General features: G+C 26.0%; 1 protein-coding gene across 1 annotated transcript in view; it reads left to right on the plus strand.

The window, feature by feature from the left end:
- LOC114128976 (locomotion-related protein Hikaru genki) overlaps positions 1-17917 on the plus strand; it is a 121314-nt gene that overhangs the window by 58939 nt on the left and 44458 nt on the right. Inside the window, exons 6-7 of the mRNA XM_027993592.2 lie at positions 10441-10575; positions 14232-14381. Of these exons, the coding sequence (XP_027849393.2) occupies positions 10441-10575; positions 14232-14381 (285 nt within the window). The remainder of the gene's footprint in view (positions 1-10440; positions 10576-14231; positions 14382-17917) is intronic.

Raw genomic sequence — 17917 nt, forward strand, 5'->3', positions numbered from 1 at the left:
TTTACGTTTGAAAATAATAAATAATTTATTGTATTAAATTTCTTAATAAAATGAATGTACATTGTACATACAATATCAATTTATATTTAAAAACAATAAATGCCAATAATTTATTTTCCCATTTTTCATTTTCCTAAACAATAAATTTCCTAAAACCATATAAAAATGGGGTATTTCGTTTGTATACGTATTCTGAAATTGTAATTGTTTTATTTTTCGAAACCACTATATCACGTCATCATCACCCCACATTTGATACCTCTCTCTATATATTTGATACTTCCATACATTTGTTACAATTATTAAATACTTTAAAATTGTTTATTTCGAGCTTATAATATGAAGCACGGTGCTTGAATATTCCAGTGGTGTGTTATATATTAATGTTTTTAGATATAAAACATGTTATTCATGGAATGGAATAATGAGAAAATAAATAAATATATTTTATACGAGTAAGTGTGAAAACGACAGAATAAAAATTGCTGAAATGTTTTTGGATAAAGCTAGATGATTTACTAGAAAACAGAGGTAGCTTAAACTAAAGGCAAACATTTTTCATTTCATTCGTTTCTTAACTTCTATACTTACACGTTAGTCAACCACAGTCGTTCACTATCCTAAATCATTAGTCACCACATGACAGCCGTCTTCACGATCAATTTGATGGTTAGGTAGTCAATGATTTACTGAGTCTACGTGAATATTACATATTAAAGATCACGATGATTTCATTGATACTATTATATTTATTATATTTTAAACGAAGTATTCAAAAATTATATTCACTAAATGCATAGTGATTAGTGATGTAAAGTAAACGTATACCTAATCTAACTTTCTCAAAAGTAAAAAAAATAAATAAATTACAACAAAATCTATACAATACGTAGAAATTCAAAGTAATAATCAGAAAAGTAATAACATCAAAAATTACGATATTGGTTTAGAAAAAATCTGTTAAATGTTTATTTCTTTATAAATATCAAGGATGTTCCTTAGTTATACAATTCATTTTAAACTTAAACAAGTTTTCTGATTTTTGGTGCATTTCCAGCATATTATTCAGTTTAAAAATCTGTTTCAAGCTATTGGAGACATATCTGTATAAAAAAATTTCTTTTACGGATTACTGATTACATTAATAAACACACAAGGTAATGAAAAAATCAGACATAGTTTCAAAAGAGATATAGAGAAAATAAACACTCAAACAAACGTTATAATAAAAATAAAAAAAAAAAAACAAATAAGTAATCGTGCCTTCTGAGGGAGGGTATTCTATTTCATAATGTTAAAAAAATCAAATCAAAAACTAAGTGAAATTCGAAGAACTAGGTTATTTACAAGTAAATAATTGATGTACAACAACATAAAATATGAGGTTGTGTTAAATAAATTGATAAATGACTATACATAGCCAACACATGGCTAATGACGGCAAAAAAGAACCTCCTGCATATTTAACATGCCAAACACAGCAAACGGTAAAACACATATTAATAGAGTGTCGTTAAAACGAGAAACAAAGAAGAGAGAACAATATATAATATATCTGATTAACAGCAGGATATACGTACTGCAGGGACCACCAAAGGAAGTAGAAGAAAAAATAATATTTTTTAATTAAAATTTTAATTATAGCTAATAAGCTCTGTAGTTGAAGCTAAAACGATTGAATAAAAAAAACATTATATGCATAATATATGTATATATCTTTGGATATTTTAATAAATACAATTTAATATTAAATCAAAATTGTCTCAACTATAACATACAACGTCATTATTAAAAAGTTTTTAATATTTTGCAAAATAAATATTTTAATGCATATTGCTCGTGCACGCTTATTCAATAGAATAATAAATAGGTACCTATGATTTTCATGTCAATGTCTTGATAAATCTTTTACCCCCTCAACTCTTCCGTTCTTTGTTGAGTTTATTATATTTTTAAATTATTTACCGATATGCGTACTATCGTATATAGCCAAGTTGCGAACTAATAATGTCAAAGGGATCTAAAATTATGCTGGTATTGTAATATGATTATTTTTCAATCATGCGCAAAAAACTGTATTTTATTATGTAGAAATTTAACAGAATGCACTACCAACAATTTACATAATGAACATAATGCAAGTGAACACTCAAAAGAGTGGGTTTGAGACTTAAGCAACTATATAACTTTTTTTTAAAAATATTTTTACTTAGCTTTCTTTTTGTAATTATTTTAATATTTTATTATATTGTATTATATTAGTGATACAGTTCAGCCATATTATCCGAATTATTTTTCATATAATCGCTAAGCAGCATAATCCAAAAAGTTATTTAATAATAATGTAATAAAATATTCAAGCGATGAGACATATTAAACATCGTATGACGCACTATAGAGGATTGAATAAACAATTTAAACCTCAACCACCACTGCTTTCTGTCATATTGCTTGTAAATATTTTAACATTTCATTTGAACTTGGTCTAAGAAAAACAACCCTAAAGATCACAAATTTTTTATTTAAAATATCTCAAAACAATAAAAAAATATTTACGTGAATTTATTATGAAAAATTGTCTAATTGTCTTAAAACCCTATCGTTATTATTAAATGGGAAATTTCTAAGAAGATCTGGTTTCAAGCTTCAAGTCAGCCGCAATTTAAAAAAAAAATCTTTAGTGTGTTCTTTATGCAGTGACTATGGTTGGTTAGATAGTAATACTGGGTACTTTAAATTTTTTATTATTCTTTTATTTTCTCCTATAATCTGATGCCTGTAACTAACGACTTCCATCTTATGTGTAAAGTGTGCAACGTCAGCTGTTTTCATATAATATTTAGTGTGACGTACTTTTATAAATGTATAGTACTTTTGAAATATCCATTGAGGTTTTTATTTTATTAAAATTTTAATTTTTTTCCTTTTATAGATCTTTTTGAGTTTTTACAAAATGTAAAAATTATTAAAGTATTACTTATGTCTAATGTCTATGTATCAATATTATTGTGACTTAATAACGAAATACTTTTATTTTGTTCTTTAAATTATGACACAACTATGAACTAATCGTAACTCGTTACCTACTTAATCTTTTAAATTTTATACTTTTTTTAAAAACATTAATATTACAATTTTGTTGTTTTATACACTATTTATAAAATTAATTTAATTTCATCACATAAAAATCAAATTGTATCAGCCAGGTAACTGATTATAATATAAGAGTGTTATGTTTACGTACTATTTTGTGTGTAAGTGATTACTCAAATAGAATTATCAGATTGGTTACTTATATTTGGTAATTCTCTGTATTTATAGTGTCTAATTGATTTATACTAAAGTCATGGTAAAATTGAACTAATAAACCAATTAAGACAAACCAAAACTCATTAGTTTAACATATTATCGAATAGAAAAAAATTAATGCATGCATCTATTATAAGTTTTAAATTCAGTATAATCTAATTAGTGTCTATTTTATTTGTATTATTATTTATTAATATACTTTTGTTTCATAAATAAATGAAATTCGTATCTATATAATTTAATTTGCAGTTTATAACATATAGAAACATATTATATAATATAGTATATCTTTCTTCTATATATAAAAAAGAATATTGTACATTTATTTTAGTGATAATAATTTATATGGAAACTAAAATAAATAATTAGAGTTATGACTTTATGAGTATTGAAATATTGTGTTCAATAAATATTTGAACAAATTATTCTAAGCAAACTATCTATATGGGATTTACTGGTTTGGTGAAAAGATCTGTAGACAAAGATCCATACTTAATATATAATTGAATTTAATAAAATAGGCACTTCGATCACTTATCTTAATAATTAAAATCTGAAATAAAAGTTTTGTATTCTGATTATACAGTGTAATTATACTAATAACATGTTATAATTGATGACTGTTGATTCATGATTTATGTACGTAAGATGTAATCAGTACTAAAAGTATTAGCAAGTCAAATTATCTGAAAGGAATACTTTGTCTAGTAAAAGATTTTTTTTAATAAATAAATCTCATTTTTTTATGATTTTATATTCATTATTATTATTTTCATTTTCATTTTCTGTAAAAAACATTATATAGGTAATAACATTAATTGTATCTCACTTCATAAATATATAATATATTTTCATACTTACTACGTTTCTTTTGTTATTTTCTCCCCGGAGGCTCGTAATATTCAAGAAAATAATAACAAGGAAATATATCAACAAAAAAAAAAAAAAACCAAAATATTACATGTGGCTTTAGCAAAGGGCTTACCAGTTACCAGGGTCATGTGGTCGTATGAAAAATAGTATGGACTTGTCATTAGGCAAAACGAGGAAATACGAGCTGGAAGGGGGAAAATAGTATTATAGCCCCAGATGCACGTATGGTCTGCAAGTTATTATGTTTTACACAAGGCTATAACTTTAAATCCCGTTTTGTTAAAGCGGGTCATGAACAGGTGCGAAACAGAAAATGTATATTATTTCTACGTAAAATAATGATTACAAAAGGAACGAAAACTAAATTTATTTTACTAAAAGGTCTGGGCTTACACTTAAAAAATGTGTTACATGTTGTATAACATGTATATATAAAAGTATAAAACACTTACACAATTACATTGAAAATAAAAACAAATAAAACAGTGACATTAAAAATTCAATTAAAAATGTATTAAATATTCATTCTATTAGAGTGTCTTCTGATGATGAATTGTGTTCTTAATCTGTTCATACATTATTTAAATCGATTGTCAATTATATTATCATTTTTGCTGGATTAATTATTAATTACCTATTGTAATATATATTTAATGTCATAGAAAATTAGGAATCATGATTCTATAAAAGTAAAAACTTTTTCAAATTCGTAATCAAAATATATTAGTTACTATTTTACTTGGAACCAATTAAAATTGAATAATGACAGGTTTTTCATAAAAACGCAAGCTTGATAAAATTATGAAATGATTAATTATATATATTTGTTTGTTTATGGCAATTTAATGTTTTCAATCAAACATATATTCGTCAAATCATAATTAATTGACTAAGCGTCATCAAATTCACTGTGAGTTATTCAGTGATTACGCTTTTTTACAAACTACTGATCAGTGACCGTAACCTAAAATAATGAATCGAATGAAATTGGCCTAAAACATAACAAATTATAGTTCAGTTTTTCAAATTTAACAAGTATAATATTATTATAATGGTTTAAAAACATGATTAATGCATTGTGTCTGTTCAGTAGCTGTCAATTATATTGAAATTATTTATACTAACAAACCCTCTTGTTAAAAAAAATTAGACCACTGAAACCTAACCTTGAGTTATGAGTGTTGAGTACATAACATAACATCGTGTCATCGTTAATAAAAATCTAACTCGGATGAAAAGACAATAACTTAGATTTACAAAAAAAAATAATAATAATAATAATAATTATTATTATTATAACAATTTTCATAAGAGATAATAAAATAATATATGGGTTCTTGATTAATCTTTGATTAGTTTTTTTTTTATTTTACTAATTTTCTCAATAGACTTACTCGAAAAATAAAGATTCTTTTAAAATAAACTGATTTTTATAGTTTCTCAGGCTTAATTTAATGTTAAACATAATAATATTATTATTTTTTAATCGTTGATTCTTGATAAATTATAGCTTTTTTTTATAATATAATATACTTTATACTTACTATATTTTTATGTCTATAGATTTTATGCAATAAGCTTAAACGATTAACAATAAGGTTTTTACGGAAGACTTGATAGGAGTAGACGCCTACTGATGATACTCTTTATAATATATATATATTTTTTATAAACTCATCGTCCATATACATTATTTGCATGAATAATTATTGGGGATATACCGAATGCGCACGTATTGCATTTGATATAACGTACATAATGTCTTCCTAAATCGGTTGATTGAAACATACATATATCTCACTTATAATTCGCGTATATTCGGGCAGAACCAACTGCTGCGCGGAGTCACAAGTCGAGAGCGTATTATAGTCCGGTGACAGCGTTTTGGCACTATTATATTGTAAGTCGACGAGGCTTCAAAATAATATTATAAATACACACGATAATACGAAAGTGGCGCAGTGAATGTAAGGCGGTAAGAGTCCATAGGGGGTTGACGCGACCGTTTATCTCCGAGAATAACCGACATTTTTGAAAGTCGAAACCTTTATTGCATAATACAACCCTGCATTGTCGGCACTCGCCGCAGTGGCACGCCGAGGCCGGATACAGAGGAAGAATCGCTCCCCGCAACCTTCGCGAGCGCATGATATAATAAATACCCTTTCGTATCACGTTATATTATTATGAATTTACGCAGTGCCAGCGGTGGCATTATGTGGCTGCAGTTACAGTTCGTGTATATTATATTTACACGAGCATACACCCGCCTCACATACCACACACGGACACGCAAACGCACATTAATCTCGAATATTTCAATTCGGATAGACGTGACGAACGTGGTTATTATTTTATTAATGTCCAACCGCACACTCTGACGGCCTACACGAAACATAGTTGTCCATGTTTATAAAATATGCTGCAACGGCAGTAAATAAATATATACGTGCATATTATACGCAGTGAGCGCGATTCACTATGCCTGACCACATTTCAATCGGTAAACCGAGTTTGAACTTCGATTTTTACTTGTTTTTTTTTTATATAAAGTATAACTGGAGATAACTATAATATTGTGTATTTGAAAATTCCAAAAATTAGACTTTGGATTTACGCATAATTAAATTATAAGGCAGACGTGAGCGTTCTCGGTGAATCACTCTGTACACAATATAAATATAAATATTATGTGTACAGGTTATTACTGTTTTATTTATGCGTGCATTTATTTTTTTATTGCGTTTTGGTCATTATTTCAATGGACAGTGTAATCGTGCACTGCCCGCACTGAATTCGAAAAACCTCCCAACGGGCTCCTAATTCCCCCTCCGGTTACCACTGTCTTCTGTCAGCCAAATTTTACGACCCTTCGCGCCTAGCCACGGAAAAACAACCACTGCGCCAGTTGAAATGTTTGCGTTGGTCCATGTTGACGGACAAGGGATTAATGAAAATTATTAGGTGGACAAGGCCGTTTATTCAAACCATTAAAGCACCCACATTGCAATAACAATATGTATATACTAGCATACATCAGAATATAAATGTTTAATATAAACATTTAATTCTGCTCAGTATAAATGTATGTATGCATATTTTAATTATATTAATGTTTTTTTTTTATCTTTTTTAAGCACGCACTAGCATACTCTCTGTACTTATTCTGGAATAAAGGGTTATTTTTTTTTTTAGTTTCAAAGTTAAAGTCCCGACTTTTGATACAATATAACCACAATGAAAAAAAATTATTTATCGAAAAATTGATTTCATTTCTCATTATTTTATTTTCAACTTTAAAAATCAAAAATTTATCATCTATTGTATGTACCTATCTATTTCTTATACAAATTAATAATCATCTTAATTAAAAAAAAATACCTTTTAGAAACATATTTAAGGACTTTGATATAATATTATTATCTTTATTTTTTGACGTATATTATAATATGTATAATAATTGATGATATTGATTTTATCGGAATTTGATTGTTTTAAATTATAATTTAAAACGTATTTTAGAGAGAAAAGTATAAACTATTTACTATTATAATATTTGCTTGATGAACAATGCAATAAATTATATTTATCGCTTTAGATTAAGGTTTCACGTTTTGTCACTGATATTGGTTTTTGACGTCATCCAAAAGGCTATTGAAATTGAAATTGTATCAAGTATCACCTCTTCTCACGTGTAAATGTTTACTCATAATAATATAATACATATATGGAACTGTATATATTATAGTAGGTGACTGATGATGATTTACAAATATAGTGTTTCATGATGACAAATATTACGTATTTGTACCTAGGTCCAATACGTTTGCAATAAATGTAAATTTGTTTATGGTATATCTAAATTATCGACTAACAATGCATGTTTCAATACAATTACGTCGAATACAATATTCATAATGTGATAATAAGATCTAAATATCTGTGTTCAAGACTTATATATTTTTCGGTTTATATAGCGATTATAATAAAAATTAAATATGTATTTTATTAATTGAAAATAATTATCTTATAGCGATAATCTGGCATTTGCCTGTGTTAATACAGATTTTAGTTTTTATAGATAAATAATTTATACATTATTATTTGTTTCAATTATAGAATGTTTAATGATTTCAATAAACATTTTACAATTTAATAAATATCTTCTATGTATTCAATTTGATTATTGACGCGTTAAATATTGTATCGGTTCAATAACTCAAATATAAAAAAGTCGAGTTTTAAATATTAAATTTTGATCGTGATCGAGACCTTATTATTTACACATTGATTAATATTATTTATTAAAATATAATATAAAGTATAATGGTCTAAAACATCCAATATAGTTGTATGTATATTATTGTAATGTTTTAATATATCTTAGTTCTAATTCCGCTGAATAAATTATTTAAATTATACGCATAAATGAATTACATTATGGCTATAGGTAACTCTAACCTATGTCCTATATAATCATTTTCAGTTAAATATATATTAGTTAATTATCATGATGGTATCCAAATTATACACATAATAATGAAGTGTAAGTGTATTATGTGTAAAAACCAACAATCTTACAAATATCTAAAAAAACAACTTCCGTTAAATAATTAATAATATTATAACGACCAATGTAGAAAAATGGAGATATATATTATATAAATAATAATATTCAATTCAAAAATCGTAGTAGTGTTCACCCTACTTCATAATAATTTTCAATATCTCAACCCCATTCAATCATCCATTTCCCCGGAATTAACAAAATTAATCTCTATAAATTAAAATATATAGCTGTAAGACTGTTTTAGTACAAATCATTATTTTAATAATTATATTTTTGTCATTAGTAATAAGATTAACTACTTTATTTTAATAACACAATATAATATCTTAAATATGGTTAATTCAATTCGTGAAACATTTTATCAGAACAAAGAACTAAATCTAAAATATATTGAAATAAAAAACCAAATAAACAATTAAAAAACAAGAATAAATTATATAGATACAACATTCAATCATTAAGAGCATAAAAAAAACCTCAAATCCGAACAATCAAATTTTATTTTATTAATATAATTTGAAAATCAAATATATTTTTATGGAAAAGACTAACTTATTTTTTTATTTTAATAAACTAAAAGTATATTTATCATTATGATTGTTAACATCACAAACAGTTTATTATTTTATTGTGAGTACACTTGTATATTTTCTAAATGAACTACTAAAAAATTAACTTTTTATCCTTAATATATAACTTGTACCTATTACAGTTTAATAAAGTGTTATCGTAGGAGATAGTTTTTTTCTTTAAATCATTATTTAATAAATCAAAAATAAATGTTGAAACGATCAATGTCCAATCCTAAGAACTATCCTGACTGCTCGTTTGGGTACGATTATAGGAAATAACAAGTGGAACATTCGTGTTGCAATCGCTTTTTTTTTCTTTTGAATTTCTTGTTACCTAATAAGAACATAGCATATTATATTAGTTTTAAGTCACATCTAAACCCAAATGTTTAAGACGTATAACAATTTAAGACCACTAGTCGCTATAAATTAGCCAATTTAAACTTAATTCCATTTGTGCAATTATTTGTTCGACTTTGTTCTATTACTGTTTTTAGGATTTTAACGGACATTGAAAACAAACTTTTTTTTTACGAGGATACCATTCAATTACCGTGAAGAATATATACAACAAAAGTACCTCTATAGCTCTATATCGATTATATCGATTCTTATTCGATTAGACGAAAGTTGATTAATTTTTTTTTTTTAAACATAATTCTTTTACTGTCAGTAAACCAATTGTTTAGCATGATTTCAAACGAGTATGAATAATTTACGTGGTATTGATTTCCGCCAACTTGTTTAGCGTTTAAAACACATTTCACGTATCGCCGAATTTTTATACGGGCTTTACGACCTCCGGATAGCTTGTACTTATGCGGAATTAAAATCTAAAACAATCCCAACCTAACTGGTGCATATTTTTTCGTGTACTCACACATTTTTATGACGACACACATTTCTCTCTCTCTCTCCCTCGTCTTGTGTCCAAGATTACTTCTAGTTCGTTAGAGGTTCAGTGCTCAGCGAACTGTGTTCTGTTTATTTATTTTTGCTTTCCATTCACGACTCTTTGAAATCGCAAAGATGATTAAGATTTGGAACCAAATACAATTTTTTTTTTAATAACAATAATAATATGAAAATAATTATTTTAATGATGTTTTTTTTCAGGATGGGCGATAGGAAACGACGAACGCAATTGGAAGTATCGACTATCTATTTATTATGTAAAGCAATTTGATACAGGCTCATACACTTGCACTACTTCACGTGGCATAAACAACACTATAACACTTCAAGTTTCAGGTAAGCTACGACATAAATATTCAATACACAATAATGACAGATGAATTATTTTATATGTTAGTTTAAGGAGTTAGTATATGCTATAAAAATTTATATAAAAATAACCAAATTTTTTTTTTTAGTACATACTTATTTAAAATAGTTATTTTTATAACATCGTTTTATTTTTATGTTTAGCGAAAATATAATATTTCTAAAAACACAATAATACGAATCGAATACATAATAAAACAAATTACTTTATTGTTATAACATAACATAATCATACATTTTAATTTAATCTCAAAACAAAAGAAATTACACTGGTTTTAATATAACCCCAGTAATACGTTGTCTAATAAATTTAAAACCAAAATATTGGACACCAAAGTTCAAAGGAATAGTTTTATTGTTTAGAATAATTGGGGGAACTATATAGGTACCTTAAACAAGATTAAAAATAATATAAAAATAGTTTTCATTGTTTATTTTAATTTTACATTTAAAAATACTGGCACAATTCTATACCATATAAATAGTTATTAGCCACTTTAGGTGTTTATTAGTAATTAATAAAATATAAAAATAAAAATGTTTTTATCACCAGTAAATTCAGCTAAGTACTAATAGATTTGAGAAATAATTGGTTGACCTGCTTCGTTTATATTGTATATAAGTATATAATGAGAGACGAAATCACATCTTGGAAGGCACCAGCGAGTATAGGAGATAAATTTGACAGTAACCTACCTTTGGTTTATGTATTTCTTAAATACATCTGTTGTTGTTAGTTCGTGAATTTTATTATGAATGTTTTAGATTATATAATCAATAATTTAAATACCATCATAAACTTCACCGTACATTTTATTAATTAAGGTTATTAAGGTTAAGGATCGACATTTTATATTTATTAATAGTAGTTTATGTATAATACTAGTACATTTTATAGTTAATAACGTAATACATAATATTTTAGTCAGTCAATTTAAAATATTAAGTAATTGCATAAAAAAGTTTTCCAACAAAACTATTACGTAATAAGTTTAAGCTTTTGTTATAATTTATAAACCTCACTGGTCTTTATAAATCTACTTTTCTTGTTTTATAAGATCAAAATATGAAACGCGTGGACGTTTTGTACTTAACATACTCACGGGATTATAAGTAAGTGATAAATGAATTGTACAGCCTACAGGGATATACAGTAAACGAGACATGAATAATAAAATATAAGAAGCTCTAAATGAAAAATATCAAATCTGTATTTCAGCTTTAACCAAAAATATTTTGTGAATAACATTAGTGTCTTATTCTTGCATCATGACTAACTCTGAATTTGCTGTATATAAAATAATATGTTAAATCGTCTCTAATACATACTAAAAGTCGAACATACTTTTTCCTCTTCTTTAATCATTAAGTATTATTGGTGAAATACGTTGGTCGTCTATTTTGTGAAAATTTATTGCTATTCCGTCCCTTTTGTTACCTAATAATCTTGCGGTTTAAACCAAAATTGTGTAATAATTCTGATTTATCATAATTAATTGGATGTTGATAGTCCATATATTTTCTATTAATTTTTAATTTGTTCTAAACGAGTTAATTCGTGTATTTATTTGATTAATTCCCCAGCAAAACAATTTATTATTAATAATTCCTTTATATACAGTGAATTAATAATATCTATCTTTAGTTTCCTAAAAATATGTTTTGCAATTTAGATATTTTGCGTGACTAATTCATCAATAACACCGGTGAAATATTATCTGGTAGGTGTGGTATTATATTTCAGAGTGAGTTTCAGTACGTAGTGGTCACATTGTTGCTTATTATTATTTATGAATCTTCTCACGTATTTTTTTTTTTTATGTTATTTTTCTTCAATATCTATACTCATTTTACAATATTTATTATAGTTAAAATATTTAGGCATTTGATGCTGTTTTTTTGTACTGAGAGATTTTTCTACATTGTTTGGTATGAAAATATTAATTAATATATTTTGGTATTCTATTGAATTTTAATTATATTATGTTGTGTTGTTATTTGGCTTCACATTCTATATTGGATATCGGTTAATAATACCTATTTGTTGATTATGAAGGTTAATAAAAATGTCTAATTCTGGCTCTTGCAATTGTTGTGAATTTTTATAGTTTTTTTTAAATGTTAGGAAATGTATCATTTTTAATACATTCCTTTTTAACTTTTTAAACTTTCGAGTTTATTAATGAATGGAAATGAATTCTAATAGGATTATTATATCATATTCAACTATCGATTTGTGTGGTGGAAGCTCTAATGTGGTTAATTGACGACTGTTCGATAAATGATTGTTCTAGTCACAAGAATTGTGCTATTTTACTAACAATAGTATTACCTGTTATACCTACATATAATGTAATTTACATACATTCTATATAGTATATATATATATATATTTTGTTCGAGAATAATTTCATTTGTCGAGAAAGGATTTCAAATTATGGAGAAATGAGTAAATTTTTAATAGTGAGTGTATTACTATATATTACTTAAGGTATTCTTATTAATTAATTTTACTGCTTCGTAGATGACGTAATCTTCTGCTAAGAATAATATACTGATTTTTGCAGTGAGTTTATGAGTTTCATTTTGAATAATTATGGATATTATATTTCTTATGTCATTTTTTGTGTATCAGTTACTTACTGAATGAGTATTTTGATTAATTTGCAAAATTCATAAATTATTATTCGTAGGCAATTCATTTTTGAGTTTATTTTATGTTTGTTGTACTTTAATTACCTACTCAAGATATTGAGTTTTACTTTCAAACGCCTTGGTAAAAACATTTAAAAATTTACTTATTAGCCCATAGAAACATATCTACCATTAATCTAAAAACTAAGTATATTTTTCTATCAACTTACTACAGTTTTATATGATATAATTTGTATACAGACTGAGTATTGACTAAACTTTTTTTGTCGAAGTTTACAACTCACAACAATACCCAAGTAGTTTTATGAACTCTCTAACTATTCAATAGAAAATCGATAACATAATAATATGATTTCATTCGCATGAAAATGTACACATTTCAATTATATTTTCACTACAACAAATTTAAATTGTTGTCTAAATGTTTGTACCTTGACTAATGAATACCATATTAAAATAATATGGGTACTTACACATAATTTTATTTTTGTTATTGGCTTAATAGTTACTTGCTAATAATTTAGCATGCTCGTCATTAGTAATCGTTTAGCTAATATTAATGGGTTATAACTGACATTCAATAAATTATCCATTAAATAACACAAACTTAAACTTAAAAGTTTAAATAGTGCTTATTAAATGAAAAGTTGTTTTATTTCAATAACAAATTACGTATCTTTTTTTTTCAAGAACGCTAATAGATTTTGAAATTATGAATATTATTTGATAAATGAATTTCCCTATAGTATGTATTGTATCTGAGGTGTGTAAAATTTTTTAATAGTTATCACTTATCTAGGCTAAATTATTTACAATATTATGTTTACGCGCGTATGTACACTATACAGTATATTGCTATCTTTTTATAAACAAAACTAAGAATTTAGAAATTGATATTTTATAGGACAGATTATTTTTATTAAATTTAAATTTATTTATTTATATATTATTATTATTATTTTGAATAGATATCCATTGTAAACCAGTGCCCAGTATGAATCTCAATCCTCATCTCAACTACAGAGCGAGTGGGCATAGGCTTGGTCAGACAACATACTTCAACTGCCCACCTGGATTTTTCCTCAAAGGTTCAGCAAATATCACTTGTCTTCCTTCAGGTTAGTCAATATTATTATTACACTAATTTATTTGATTGTGTTGATTGCAAAATCTTTCTACCAATGCCCGAGAAATAAATTATATCACTATTTATGTTTTTCAAAAATTATTAAACACTAAATTAGTCAAAACAAAAATCATTTATATACAAATACACAGTATTATTTTTGAAATAATATAATTACTACTGTATATATACTAATGTAATAAAAAAATGTTACTTATAATTTCGATAAAAATAAATAAGATCAAATTGTATAGAAAATATATATATATTTTTTTTAATGATAAGTGATAAGTCTAATTCAATCTTAATCGTTATGTTGTGTAACTAAATTACTTTTTGTAATTTGTTTTGCAACCAGCTTCAATAATTTGAACATTTTTCATTTGAAAGTTTTTAAAGAAAATATCCTAATAACCTATAAAACTTTAAAATAACTTTTCTTAATTTATTTTTTTTGAAGCATGATCTTTGTACTTACATTAAAACTGAAACTGAAATATAAAAAAGTAATAAATACAAATTATTTTGTTCTTTAAATAAATCACGAGATTTGTTTTTGTTTTATACATGTATTTCTCTTTTAAGTTATATGGTATTTAAAAACATTATGTAAATTTAATGCTCGTCCTTTAATATAATAACAAGTTCAAATATAAAACATTTTTGTAAATAAAATTAGAATACTACCTACTAATACCTTATTATAACGTACCAATATTAAATCAATATCTAAAGCTTAATTTAATACGCTCCTTCATTGTGCACTGTTTCAGCTCTATCAACGTATATTATAGCAAATCATTGTTCAACAGAACCAATTTTATGTTATCTGTAGGTAAATTAATTCTAGTGAATTGACTGTGTCCACAACACAAAATTGGTTTTACTGAACTCAAATTTACTGTAGTATACGTTTGTAGTGGGAAATAAGACACGTGGATATTGCATCATCTTAAATAATATAACTGCACTAAATGACTATATAGTACCTATATTATAGGGATACTGAAAGTTCTTTAGTAGTTAAATATAGTAAATTTTCTGCGTTTCTAAAAGCATTCCGTGTAAATATAGTAAATGCGTAGGTAGTAATTTTCATTAGTTTGTGTGATTTTAGTAAAAATATTTAGTGGGATGCTTCTGCATTCCACGCGATCAAATGCACATTTCCCTAACGTACGAGTATAGTAGTCGACAACTAATATTTTTTATTAAACACCATGTACATTACGAGCGGTAAAATTCACTAAGTATCAAATAGTATGAAAAAAGTCCAACGTATATTTTGTGATAAAATAATTCTGAAAACATCTTTAAATTTATTTTGAACTTTACCTTGATATCGATTATCTCAATTTTTAATTTTTGTTTCAATACTAAACAACCGCTATTAGAAGATTCTTCAATTTTTACATTTATACAACTAAATTAGGGTGTAAACTGTAAGATATAAATCGTAATTTGAAAAAGTTGTATGATCGATGTCAAGTGAACTTCATAACGAACTAAAATGTATTTTCAGATTTCTTATCACGAAAATCGGTTGGTATATTTTCTTCACAAATACGTTTGGCATCAAACCCCCGTAAGGCTATTATAATCTTATACCATATATTTAATATGTATAGCTTAAAATGAAAAGGGTCTTTCATAACCTTTGAATATTGTGAACTCTTAGTATGCTACATTGCTACTGGATTAATTAGTTTTGTTGTTGCCGAAGTTGTGAAAGTTCACTATGTTATCGAAACCTTATTTAGATTTTAGGGTAGGTGTAAGTTAAAAAAATAATATTCGTATAAGATCAAATATAAATAGGCTAAATAAATTATTATTATATTATTCATTTTTTTGGGGGGTGAGAGGTAGGAATTTTTTAAATGTTTATCATGGTTTTAATTTAGGCGAGTTATATTATATTTGAAGTAAAAAATATATCACGAATTTATTTACGTTTTAACGTTTGTTGACATTTTATGGTATATTATTTACATACGTCAACAAAATACCAAAGATTATAAGTTACTGTCAGAATATACGAATACCTATGTTCCTTTATTTTTTTCCAACCATAATAAAATAATCATGGATAAAACGACCATTATGCACCCTAAAAATTATAACGAAATTGTATTTTTCACGATTATTAATTGAAAGTGATTAGTTTTTCTAGAATTTCTACAATAAAAAAAAAAATAATAATAAACATTCTTTCCTCCAAGCATAATGGTCAGTAATTAAACTAGGGGACATCCGTGGATTAACGCGAGTCCAAAAGTGTAGAAAAAAAATAAGAAAAAAATTGTTTCAAATTAAATTAGATTTTATCTTTCTTGCAGTACCGTATCGTCAATTACTACTGCACAGAAACGTTGGACAACGTATCCCGCCGAATCTGATAGCCTGTGGAAACTCCCATTTCTCGGTATAGCACAGTAGTAATGGTTTAATTAAAACAATTAATTTGTTCTGGCTCTTGTCATTCTAATGGTATGATAGCAGAAAAAAATACATTTTTCAGACCTTTATAACCATTTATATGCACTTACTTTTAAGTTTTACATCAACATTTTTAATGTAAATACAAAAATTATTTATTCTTTGGGTAAAATGTTCCTAAAATATAATGATTAGTTACTTATAATTTATTTTTAGAACATTATATTTAGTTACGTTATTACTTTTGTTTTACAACTTTGATAATTACACGAATTTAATGTTATTCAATTTAATATTGTGATACGACTCGTTCGCTCATTTATATAAATCAAAGAAACTTATTATCATATTTTATCGTGTACATTGAGAACGAAAATAAATACAATAACAATAATAATGATACGAAAAATATTAACTGTAAGCTACCTCACCGTCTTGATGTCACAGAACAAAAATCGTGCTCACAAAGACTCGTTTTCGTTGTCTCGTTCACGTGGCTCGTTAATTATTTAGGGAATCGGTCGGGAAATGTTTAAAATGAACTCGGATGGTGCATATATACCTACAACGGTAGCCGTGAGCTCACTCAAAACTTTCAGAAACAATAAGTTTCGACGCTCTAGACTCACTCACACACGCACACGCATACGCACACACATAACTACAAGATCACGCGCATGCGTACAGGTTTTGCTTCGGGATTGCCTACGCGTATAATTCATAATTTATTATATTATTATTATAATTATTTGTGACACCCTGGGACTTATAGCTGAGTGGTTTATTCACGTGTTGGCGTCTTTTTTTTTCTGTGAAAAAAAAACCGTGTTTCATATTCAGTATAGTGTTTCGCCTTCAGTGGCATAAATTAGTTTGATCTTAACTATTTAAAATTGAAACTCGAAATAATTCTGAGCCCAGTCGAAAATAATATTATTATTGTAATTAAGGTTTAGTTTTTTTTTTTATTTTATTATTTTCTATAGTATCTGTATAATTACTTAATATTAGTATACCTATCAATGTAAATGACGAATTTAAAAATATAATAACACACAAAAATTCGTATTTTTCAACAACAAAACCAAA

This window comes from Aphis gossypii, chromosome 3 (genome assembly GCF_020184175.1).
Source record: "Aphis gossypii isolate Hap1 chromosome 3, ASM2018417v2, whole genome shotgun sequence".
NCBI lineage: Eukaryota > Metazoa > Arthropoda > Insecta > Hemiptera > Aphididae > Aphis > Aphis gossypii.